Below are 12,111 nucleotides of genomic sequence, written 5' to 3' on the forward strand. Positions count from 1 at the left end.
TTTTTCATACATTTCGAATGTGATAACAACATATTTTGAAAACACTCAAAATTTTCACAAAACTACGATTTTTCGAAAAAAAATCTCAAAATTTCTGTTTTTACAATATGGGTATCAAACGATCAGGATTTTTTCATACATTTCGAATGTAATAACAATATTTTTTTAAATACTCAAAATTTTCACAAAACTACGTATTTTCAAAAAAAATATCAAAAATTTCCGTTTTTACAACGTGGGTATCAAACGGTCGGGATTTTTTTTTCGAATGCAATAACAACATTTTTTGAAAATACTCAAAATTTTCACAAAACTACGTATTTTCGCAAAACTTTTCAAAATTTCAGTTGTATGTATGAAATGTATGAAAAAATTCCGATCGTTTGATACCCACATTGTGAAAACGGAAATTTTGAGTATGTTTTTGGAAAAACGTAGTTATGTGAAAATTTTGAGTATTTTCAAAAAATATTGTTATTACATTCGAAATGTATGAAAAAATCCCGATCGTTTGATACTCACATTGTAAAAACGGAAATTCTGAGTATTTTTTCGAAAATACGTAGTTTTGTGAAAATTTTGAGTATTTTCAAAAAATATTGTTATTACATTCGAAGTGTTTGAAAAATCCCGGTCGTTTGATGCTCACATTGTAAAAATTTAAATTTTGAGATTTTTTTTTTTTGAAAAGACGTAGTTTTGTGAAAATTTTGAGTATTTTCTAAAAATGTTGTTATTACATCCAAAATGTATGAAAAACCTGATCATTTGATACCCATATTGCAATAACAATATATTTTTGGTTTTTTAGAGAAAAAAATGCATTTTCGAAATACAGGAAAAATACGTATTTTTGTGAAAAATTTCTTGAAATAATAATTTTAAGGATAGCTGACATCATACCGATTCCATAACCCTATAATTTTTTGATGTTTGCATGATTTTTCGTACGATTAAAGCCAATGTCTCCCATATAGTCAAAATCCCATAAGCTCTGTGCCTCGGTTATGCACGCCTCGGTTTTGCATCCCCCATATGCGGTGCTAAACCGAGGCATGACTGTACTTATTTTCACATAAAATTTAGAAAATGTTAAAGTACAAAAATACATTTTTAGAACAAGACAAACTTCCAACCCTTAAATTTTCGTAAGTTCTTCTTTCAAATGCTTTTTAAAGGTACGAATTGCTTCACAAATTGATATTTGGTGAATTTTCAGGGTTGAGTTGTAAAGAGTCAAATCATTTTTATCTTGAGATAGCACACAAGTGACGTTGACCAAAATTGTTGGTAATCTACCATCTTCGTCTTAAAAGAAAAATCGGCAAACACAAGTTCTCAGAGAACAACTCCTCAAGTCACTTGAACGTAGTCTTGTGGGAGAAAAAAAAACTCTAATGAAAAAGAGTAAATTTTTTGCTCGTTCTCATCTTTTGGGGCTTTCCCTCCAACAACGATGGCGGTGGTGTTTATTTTTAGGGGCCAAAATAAGTGATTTAATTTGAAAGCGCCAGGCGTAATTAAAAGGGTACTTGTCTTTGTCGGTGCGTTCTCGCTCTGAGTCGGGGACATCACTCCTGGCCCCTTTAAGAGCAGCAACATGCTAGGAAGTTTATTATTTTGTGTTTTATACGATAATGTGCCGCTGTAGAATTGTATACGTTGCTTAACCTTCTCGGAAGAGATTTACATGCAATACGTGCCATTCCAGCGAGGAGATGGAATGCGATTTAAGATGTTTTGTAAGCACTTATGGAAGTCGGGGCCAAAATTAACTTTCTTAGAATATGAAAACAAGTTAAGAGTCAAAATCGCGTGATGTATTAATAAATAGGCTTTTTATTAAATTGTTTTCTTTTAAATCAGTTGTACTCAAATAAACATTTAAATTTTTTATGACAATCTTACAGGTAGCGAGAAGATCTTCCGGATAGAGACGTCCGCGGTGGACCGGTCCTACTACCGCCGTTCGGACACGAACCGTCAACGGCTGATCCACAAGGCTAAGATGAAGTCCCTGCGGATATCGGTCGTGATCGTGGTCGTGTTTATTGTCTGCTGGACGCCGTACTACATCATGATGCTGATATTTATGTTCCTCGATCCGACCGACGGGGTAGGTTGGCCTTCAGGGTGGGGTTGAACTTTGGGCATCATGTTTCGCAACAATTTGTTCTTTTGGGAGTGTATTTTTATCTTGTCATGAGCTGAATGTCTAACGGGCCCACGACGACCATTAAATTTGAGTGAAGGCCGCACTCGTATAATTCATTGTCCAGCTCATGTTTGCTCTCGGTGGTCAGTCTTGTCACTTTTATAGGACATTAGGAAAGCTCATTGCTTCGAAAAATATCAAAACCACCGTCAAACAAAAATGAGTTCTTTCTTCTTTCTTCTTCCTTTTTTCTTCTTTCTTCTTTCTTCTTTCTTCTTTCTTCTTTCTTCTTTCTTCTTTCTTCTTTCTTCTTTCTTCTTTCTTCTTTCTTCTTTCTTCTTTCTTCTTTCTTCTTTCTTCTTTCTTCTTTCTTCTTTCTTCTTTCTTCTTTCTTCTTTCTTCTTTCTTCTTTCTTCTTTCTTCTTTCTTCTTTCTTCTTTCTTCTTTCTTCTTTCTTCTTTCTTCTTTCTTCTTTCTTCTTTCTTCTTTCTTCTTTCTTCTTTCTTCTTTCTTCTTTCTTCTTTCTTCTTTCTTCTTTCTTCTTTCTTCTTTCTTCTTTCTTCTTTCTTCTTTCTTCTTTCTTCTTTCTTCTTTCTTCTTTCTTCTTTCTTCTTTCTTCTTTATTCTTTCTTCTTTCTTCTTTCTTCTTTCTTCTTTCTTCTTTCTTCTTTCTTCTTTCTTCTTTCTTCTTTCTTCTTTCTTTTTTCTTCTTTCTTCTTTCTTCTTTCTTCTTTCTTCTTTCTTCTTTCTTCTTTCTTCTTTCTTCTTTCTTCTTTCTTCTTTCTTCTTTCTTCTTTCTTCTTTCTTCTTTCTTCTTTCTTCTTTCTTCTTTCTTCTTTCTTCTTTCTTCTTTCTTCTTTCTTCTTTCTTCTTTCTTCTTTCTTCTTTCTTCTTTCTTCTTTCTTCTTTCTTCATTCCAATAATTCTTCCTTTATTTGTTTTTCAACCGTTCTTTTGAATCCCTTTTCTTTCCAATATTGCTTCTTTAAATCTTTTTTTTTATTTCCAATCATTCTGCTTTCTAATCTTCTTTTTTGCATAGTTCTTCCTTTGAATATTTTTTCTCTTCAATCATTCTTTTTCAAAATGAATACTCTATCTATTCTCAATCTCTCTACCCTCCATTCTTCTATATTTTTGATTCTTTTACCAATCTTTGTTCTCTCTTTTTTATCTTCTCGCAATCATTCTTAAAAAACGATTTCAATCATTCTTCTTTGCAATATATTTATTAATTCTAATCTTTCCTCTTTCCAACCTTCTAATTTTTTAATCTTTCTCCCTTACAATCTTTTTTCCCTATAATCTTGTTTCTTCTTCTTTTTTACTATCATTATTCTGATTTTTCTTCTTTACTCCAATCTTACTCATTGTCATTCCTATCTTTCCTCATTCCAAACTTTCCTTTTTTCAATATTTTCCATATTTTCAAATTTCCATTTTTCCAACTTTTACTTCCTTAATTATTTTTTTTCCTTTTCCCGATCTTTTCTTTTTTCTAATCAAAGTTCTTTCAAATCACTTCTATTTGCACTCTTTCCAGTTCTCAATATTTCCTCTTTCCAATCATACTCTTTGCTATCTTTTCTCATCCCAAGCCTTCCTTTTTCATATTTTTTTCTAATCTTTCCAATTTCTCTTTCTTTTTTAAACGTTCTCTTTTCCAAGTTTTCTTGTTTTATTATTTTCCCTTTTTGCAATTTCTTTTTTTAATCTTCTTTTTCTCAACCTTTACTCTTTTCAATCATTCTACTTCGAAATTTCGAAATAATTTCTTAATGCAATCTTTCCGCTTTCTAATCTTACACTTTCCTATCTTTCATAATTCCAAATATTCCATTCCGTTTTCCATGGTTTCTTTTATAGGACCATCCATAAACCACGTAGATACCTCAAGGGGGGAGGGGGGGTTGCTTGGCGATTGTCCACGCTCCATACAAAAAAATGATTTGTATGGAAATTGTCCACAATGGGGGGGGGGGGGCTTGAGATTTTCAATAAAGTGTCCACGTGGTTTATGGATGGTCCCTATCTAATCTTCTTTATTTCCAAAGCAAAGCAATCCACTTTAACGACCCCGGGTCTTTTGTGGGCTCTGTTGCAAGTTTCTGCTCATTTCTAGACGTCCGAAGGTTATGTGTGGTGAGTCACCCAAAACTTCTTTTACGCAAATGGACCGACGTTCTACTTCCCCATCCGATAGAAGGCCAGGAGGATAAGGCGGGAATCGAACCCGCCTTGAACCTGATATTTCCATATCAGTCAAATATTTTTATTAGAGCGTCCAATTTCCCGTCCCGGGAAAAAAATCCCGGGAATTCCCGAAATATAAGCAAAAGTGTGTCTTTTCTTAACTTTTTGGAACCATTTTTTTGGTTGGTCTGAAAAAAATGGAAAACTCATCATGATTTTGTTCAATTGAATTTGTTTTGTTTATTTTATTGTTCAGTTCATATAGAATTATTCAGATTATCAGAAATTTTGATTTCAAGATTTATTTCTGTTAACATTAATTTCTTAAGCAACTGGAAATAGATCTTGCTTAGTGAAAATAAACTATTACAATTAAGGTAAGCTTTTTACAGATTATTTGGTGTGAGTTTTTACGTTTTTGTTTACCATAGAGCAATTCCATGCCAAATAGGGAATCGGTTGTACCCGACCCTCTCCGATTTCAATGAAACTTTGTAGACATGTTATCCTTCGCTTAGGGGAGAGTGGGGAGACTTGATCCCCGGGGACACTTGATCCCAAGCCTGTATCTCGTCAGCATGTGGGTAAAACACTTAGCTTTGTTCTAGAAAGTTGTGCGAAATTGACAAAAACTCATTGTAGAAAACAAAGAAAAAAAATAAAAAATGTTTAGATTAAGCTACACACATTTTTCGAAAAAGTGCTGCAAAAAACTTCCAAGAGATCTTTTTTCTTTGTTTTGATAAGTATAGAAAACACTCAAAAATTATTTAAAAAATATTTTTTATACATGAATTGTTTGATAAACATATCAACTCCAAAACCCTTACGCATTTGACGTTAAATTTATCGTCATACTATTTTTACAAACAATTGTTTAAAAAAGTACGTTTAGGGAGACTTGATCCCTGCATTTTTACAGTCACTGGAATCAGCCTCAAGATTAATTAATTGAGCTGGGTTTTCGTACATAGTTTCCTTTAGTATAGTTGTACATAACTTATTGCAGTTTGAACCATTTTTCAAAAGTTTTGTAAACAAAAATTACCAGCTTTTGTAAACATGCTCAATTTTGGTCTAAAAAAAGAAAATTTTAAGTTTTTAAATATTTTGCATGCTAAAATTGTTATATTGTGAACATAAACGTACAGGTTTAATGTGAAATTGCTGTAACTTATAGAAAATTAAAAGTTTGGATGAATAAAAAATATTTTGCTTAAGATTTTTTCAAAATGTTTAAAGGGGGATCAAATTACCCCCAACATTTTGAAAATGCCGCTTTAAAATATATTTTTAAAACGCTTGGCATGATTCGAAGAGTTTATCTGATGAAATACCCTTATCAGCCAAACATAGTTGAATGTTCAAGCTTTCAATTCATGCAAAAAGATCATAGTTTTGTGAGAAATTGACAGAGTTATGTGCGATACAAAAAAAAGGGGATCAAGTCTCCCCACTCTCCCCTATATAAGCCATTTTTATGTATATGAAGCCAGTTCCACACGATAATGACATTTGAGAAGGGCGTAAGTGTTTTAAATTTTTTTGTAATTTGGAATATTAATATTTCTGTATCTCGAAGCCGTTGCATCGTATCAAAAAGTGGTCCAAGACAAACTTGTAGGAAATTTGACGGGCTTTTCGATAAAAATACACTGAAAGAAAAAAACACTCAACTTTTATGAGATTTTTTGATTTTTAAGTTTAAAAGTCAAATTTGAGGGGGAGCCCACGATTTTTTTTCGTTCAAAATTTTTGTGAAGATAGCCTAAGATGTTACAAAAAGACTCACGAAAAATGCAGGATGGAGCATCTCACCTAAAAAAATACAAAAATCATTTACTAAAACTGTTTTTTTGAAAAGTGCTCTAAACGTCAAAATTTTCAAAAATCGAATACGGGAATCGATTCTCCAGACAATTTTACATAAAAGTCTCCATATTGACTACTGTCCTAAGTCCAATCCTTGTGAAGTTACAGCGGTTTTAAAAATAAAAATGTTGAAAAAATAGGTTTTTTGATGGTTTTTGGCAATTTCTATATGACAGACTTGATTTTTCAGTCTCGTAAATATTTTTACCGGAACGCTCGTCCAATTTCCTATAAGTTTGTCTTTGACCACATTTCAATTGGATGTATGGGCTTACAGATATAAGCTAATTTACTATCCAGGTTACTATACTACACTGAAAAAATATGATGTTTTCAGTTATGAGCAATGTAATTAGCTTATACTCGAGCTTATATCTGTAAGTCCATACATCTAATTGAAATGTGGTCAAAGACAAACTTATGGAAAATTGGACGAGCGTTCCGGTAAAAATATTTACGAGACTGAAAAATCAAGTCTGTCATATAGAAATTGCCAAAAACCATAAAAAACCCTATTTTTTCAACATTTTTATTTTTAAAACCGCTGTAACTTCACAATGATTGGACTTAGGACAGTAGTCAATATGGAGACTTTTATGTAAAATTGTCTGGAGAATCGATTCCCGTATTCGGTTTTTGAAAATTTTGACGTTTAGAGCACTTTTCAAAAAAACAGTTTTAGTAAATGATTTTTGTATTTTTTTAGGTGAGATGCTCCATCCTGCATTTTTCGTGAGTCTTTTTGTAACATCTTAGGCTATCTTCACAAAAATTTTGAACGAAAAAAAATCGTGGGCTCCCCCTCAAATTTGACTTTTAAACTTAAAAATCAAAAAATCTCATAAAAGTTGAGTGTTTTTTTCTTTCAGTGTATTTTTATCGAAAAGCCCGTCAAATTTCCTACAAGTTTGTTTTTGACCACTTTTTGATACGATGCAACGGCTTCGAGATACAGAAATATTAAAATTCCGAATTACAAAAATATTTAAAACACTTACGCCCTTCTCAAATGTCATTATCGTGTGGAACTGGCTCCATATACATAAAAATGGCTTATATAAGCGTAGGATAACATGTCTACAAAGTTTCATTGAAATCAGAGAGGGTCGAGAAAAAAGTACCTGAAAAATTCCTGTTTTGGGCTGGAATTGCTCCATAATTAAATGTGTTGAAAATCAAACGGGTTCTCAATTTTTTTCAAATAATGTTGTTCAAGAAGATTTACATCAATTCTTTTAATACCATGTTTTCAATAAATTACAATTTGAAGTAACAATGGGGATTAGAAAGTTAAATATAAAAAATCCGTAGTATCAGTTCAATAGGGCGAATCTGCGATTGTAAAAAAAGCAGTCCATCCCTTTTGCTCAAGTGACAGTTCACTTCAAGTAAGAAGGGATAGACTGCTTTTTTACAATCGCAGATTTGCCCTATTGAACCGTTACTACAGAATTGTAAGACTGAATGTGGAGTGACGTTAATTTATCGTCAATTAAAAACCTGAAAACCATGTGGCATATAAAACTATAAAAAAAACACATTTAAAAATACTTTATATTGTTTGAGAGGTGCTCAAAAAATGTAAACATATATTTCAAATTTGCTCCAAATATTTGAAAACATTATGTTGTTTGCAGTTAAACAAACACGAGAAGTTAAATTTTTAAGGGTTTTTTCTCATCAAAAAACACCTAAGATAATTTATTGATTTATTGTACGATTGGAGCTTATAAAACAAAATAAAAAACAATTTCTTCAAGTTGTATGATTTTTTTCATTAAGTCGAGCTGCTAATTGACACTTGTTTTAGCCATTAAAGTCGCTGTCCTTTACAATTTAGGTGCATAATACTGACCAAAACCAACATCATAACAATTTTCAATAAATTTAAAATTTCCCGGGAATTCCCGGGATTTCCCGGGAAATTGGTTGAAAATTTTCCGTTTCCCGGGAAATTTGTAACCCCGGAAAATTGGACGCTCTAATTTTTATCTTTCCTCCTTTTTCTAGTTTCTCCTCTTCCAAATCTTTCCACTTTACAATCTGTCGTCTTTCCAATCTTTTCTTTTTCCATATGTTTTTTTTTTCATCTTCCTTTTTTATTTTTTTATTTTACCCTATTCCCAATCTTTACTGATCTTAATGTTTCTTTTTTGAAATATTTCCTTTCTGCAATCTTTCCACTTTACAATCTTACTCTTTTCTCTCTGTTCTATCTTTTCAAGCATTTTTAGGGCCATCCATAAACCAAGTAGACACGTTAGAGGGGGGAGGGGGTTGACGATTGTCCAAAAAGTTTTTTTGTATGAAAATTGTCCACGACAGATGTGGTTCGAGATTTTCAAAAAAAAAAGTTTCTTTTTCTCAATCTTTTCTCTTTCCTATCTTTATTTTTTTCATGTTTTCCTTTTTTTAATCCTTTTCATTTTCCAAATTTCTTCTATGTAATTTTCCACATTACATTTTTCCCCTTCATTTAACAAAGTATGAAAATATCTAAAAATGTTAACATTTAACCACTCTAACGCCCATTTACAACGCCAACGTGCCATTTCTTGTTCTTATCTCTTCCGTGACCCAGCTCGTCGAGGACCTCCAAACGGGCATCTTCTTCTTCGGGATGTCCAACAGCCTAATTAACCCGCTGATATATGGCGCCTTCCATCTGATCCCGATCCGGAGGCGGCACAATCAGTACAAGCAACATGTAAGGTAAATTGGGTGTGCCAATTCCGTGTGTGTGTGTGTTTGTGCTTCGCGAGCATGTCAAGCTAGCCAGAGAGGTCAGGAGCGCTTTTTATCGCTTTTCTACTCGATTGCATCGCACGTTTACATATCACAGAGAATAAATGACTGTACTCAATTTATTCTGGCAATTTGATCGGGGGGCCATTGAGCTAGTTTTGGACACACACGCAACACAATATTAGACAATTTTTCGTAACTTTTATTTGTTATATTTTTCCTAAATTGTAACTCTAATACTTCAAGTTTTCTCGAAAAGTGATTTTCTGTTTGATTTGAGTTAAATTAAGAAAACTCTCTCTCTTTTTCGTTCTATCTCGCTCATTTCTTGCTTGAGCCTTCCTTTCACTTTTTTATTTGCAAAAAAAAGAGTTCTTTCGCAAAAAAATGTTTAATTTTTTGTCTATTTGTCTATGTCTCACCCAGTCTACCCAGCGTGTAAGAAGTACCAATTGGTATCGCAATATGCTATAAACGGAAACTTTTTTTCCTAGCACATTGTGTAGTAATCGTTAATATACTGTAACAGCAGTCAGTTATAGCCATAAATTGATCTTTGGTCCTGCCCAGCTTCCCAGCTTGATTGCTGATTTATGTGGTGTGAACTATGAGAAGCCGGTCATATGCCGGTCAGTTCCTTGTAGTATTTCGCCGGGGAGCTATTCTAAATGGAGCACGTGTATCGGACAAAATCGAAGAGTAACAATGTTGGAAGAATCTAATTAATGTCTGGGGTAAGAGGCTTACGAGCGGCGCAGAATGTATTAATTTTGATTATTATTTCAATTCAATTTCCCTTGAGTTTGCTTTATGAGGTCAAAGGCGATTACTCTGCTGTAAGAAAGTAGTAAATAAAAGTGGTTTAGAATAGCAATTTAAACGATAATATTGAGTAAAATATCCTAGAAGAATGTTACATGAAATATTTCAATTTACACAGTGAAAAATCCGGTAGGCTACATATTAAATAATCATAAATTATAAATAAAACTCAATCTCCTACTTCAGCCTTTTGGTCTTTAAGGGGTTGCGTACATGTAAATCGGCAAAAATGTCAGAGGTTGGTTTGAGCACAAACTTAAACTTTTTTCAATCTGTTTTCAGAATAATAAAAAAAAAAACATTTTCAACTGTTAACAAAATAAATTTGAAGAAATTTGGTTGTATCATTGCCGAGATACAGCTATATGAAGTTAGCAGTTTCAAAAAACGGGTGCCACGATATCTCAACACTTGACCAAATCGGCTAAAAATTGTGGTAAAGACTCATTAAACCGTGTGCATCACGAAGGCCGATTTTCAAAAGGTTTATTTACAAAAAAAGATAATAACATTTTTATGTTTTTCATATAAAACATATAAATATTGTATTTTTTAAAATGCAAAATTTCAAAATCGGGCTTCGTCATGCACACGGGATATGTCTTGAGAGTCTACACCCCAAATTTCAGCCAATTTGATCTATCCCATCTCGAGATATTTATCGTGGCACCCGTAAATCAACTCGGTGTTCAGAGAAAAACGCTCGCAAAGTTTGACAGTTCGCCTTGCGCATGGCAAAATTTTCAGCTTAAATCGTCTGTAACTTACTTTAATCATAAAATGTCTGTATGAAACTTTCAGGAGTGATTGAAAATCATTTTTAAGCGGATTTGATAAATTTTCTGTAATATCAAATTTTGTGATTTTCTACATGTATGTAACCCCTTAAAGTAAATACACTCGACCCCCGGTGGTTGGTCACTTTTTAGTTTGACACTTTTTAGTTTGTACCCCGTTGGTTAGACAAATTCAAACTAAAAAGTGACGAACTGTCACTTTTTACACGACGCTCACGCACACTATCAAAACAAACGTTTGGTAGTGTGTGTGAACTCCAAGTCCAAGGGGTTTCAAACTAAAAAGTGTCCCCGTTCGTTCGGCAACAGTTGGTGTCAAACCAGCGGGGTTTGAGTTTATTAAGCTCGGGACAAGACAGTGAGCAAAATCGTAACTATCTTTCCTCACAATTCTTCCCGGTTCTTTTCGCTTGCATAACGTTCATGATTCGAAATCCGGATACATAGTAGCATATCATTTTCGTTATAGCTGACAAAAAATCATGTAATAAGTTGGAAATGAAGAAATATCATCAGGATTTAGTATTAACAGTCAGTTTTAAGATAATGCATGCAAAATATGTATTTTCTAACAATTTTTCATCATAATTTGGAAATTAAAATGACTTGTTGTGCTTCAAACCCCGGACACTGATAAAAGCTGATTCGAAATCCGGACACTCGTTTTTGCTAATGAATCGCACAAATTTGAACTGAAATGTTAGTGAATGGCATTCTTTAGGTCTCAAATAAGCTGTTAACATCAAAACAATCGATAATTTATATAAAAATTTGGTAGAATTTAAGGAAATCAAAACCATGAATTTCTGCTCTGCCTTCCCGGTGCTTCGGACGCCTATAAAATATTTCACGTGAAATGTTTCGCATTTTTGGTAATCTTATAATTTTATTTTATTGAATTGTTTTGATATTAACTACAGCGTTCAAACAAACTTTAAATGAAAGTTGATGTTGGAATACATGAATACCATAATCTGGTCTGAATCGGGACTACAGTCTGAATAGGGACAGCAGTTTTTGGAGCACTTAAAGCTTTTAAATTTGCAAATGGATGTACACATTTTGTTGGCCTGAGTCTGTTCTAACCGAAACCAACCAGAAAAATCAAAATATTGTGCTCCAACATGGTTAAAACTGCTGTCCCAATTCGCCCCATGTGTCCCGATTGACCCCAGTTTACGGTAACACAGTTTTGACATTCATAATGCGAACTGGATACAAGTTGTAAACAAGACGAGGTGTCCGGGTTTGAAGCGTCCGGGAATTCGAATCATGAAGTTATTGTGTTTGAAAAAATCAAGAATGAATTCTACAATAAAAACTCGAATTCACTTGTTCAATTGTTTTTTTTTATTTTATATTGTATTGTTATATGTTTTTTTCAGCTTTTATTATTTTGCTATCATTTTTACTACTGGTAATATTCTCGTTCTGTTTGTTTTATCAAATTTTCTAGAAAAGAGTACATTACATATTTGGAACACCCACAAACTCGGTTGTTAACAAAATACTACGATATATATCAAG

At 33.1% G+C, this 12,111-nt stretch overlaps 1 protein-coding gene across 2 annotated transcripts in view; it reads left to right on the top strand.

Annotated features, from left to right (window-relative positions):
* Positions 1-12,111, top strand: part of LOC120413063 (gonadotropin-releasing hormone receptor) — an 80,322-nt gene that overhangs the window by 64,040 nt on the left and 4,171 nt on the right. For both annotated transcript variants that reach the window (XM_039573767.2, XM_039573766.2), the window contains exons 4-5: positions 1,911-2,116; positions 8,802-8,932. In XM_039573767.2, coding sequence (XP_039429701.1) covers positions 1,911-2,116; positions 8,802-8,932 — 337 coding nt within the window. The remainder of the gene's footprint in view (positions 1-1,910; positions 2,117-8,801; positions 8,933-12,111) is intronic.

Source organism: Culex pipiens, chromosome 3, assembly GCF_016801865.2.
Source record: "Culex pipiens pallens isolate TS chromosome 3, TS_CPP_V2, whole genome shotgun sequence".
Classification (NCBI taxonomy): domain Eukaryota; kingdom Metazoa; phylum Arthropoda; class Insecta; order Diptera; family Culicidae; genus Culex; species Culex pipiens.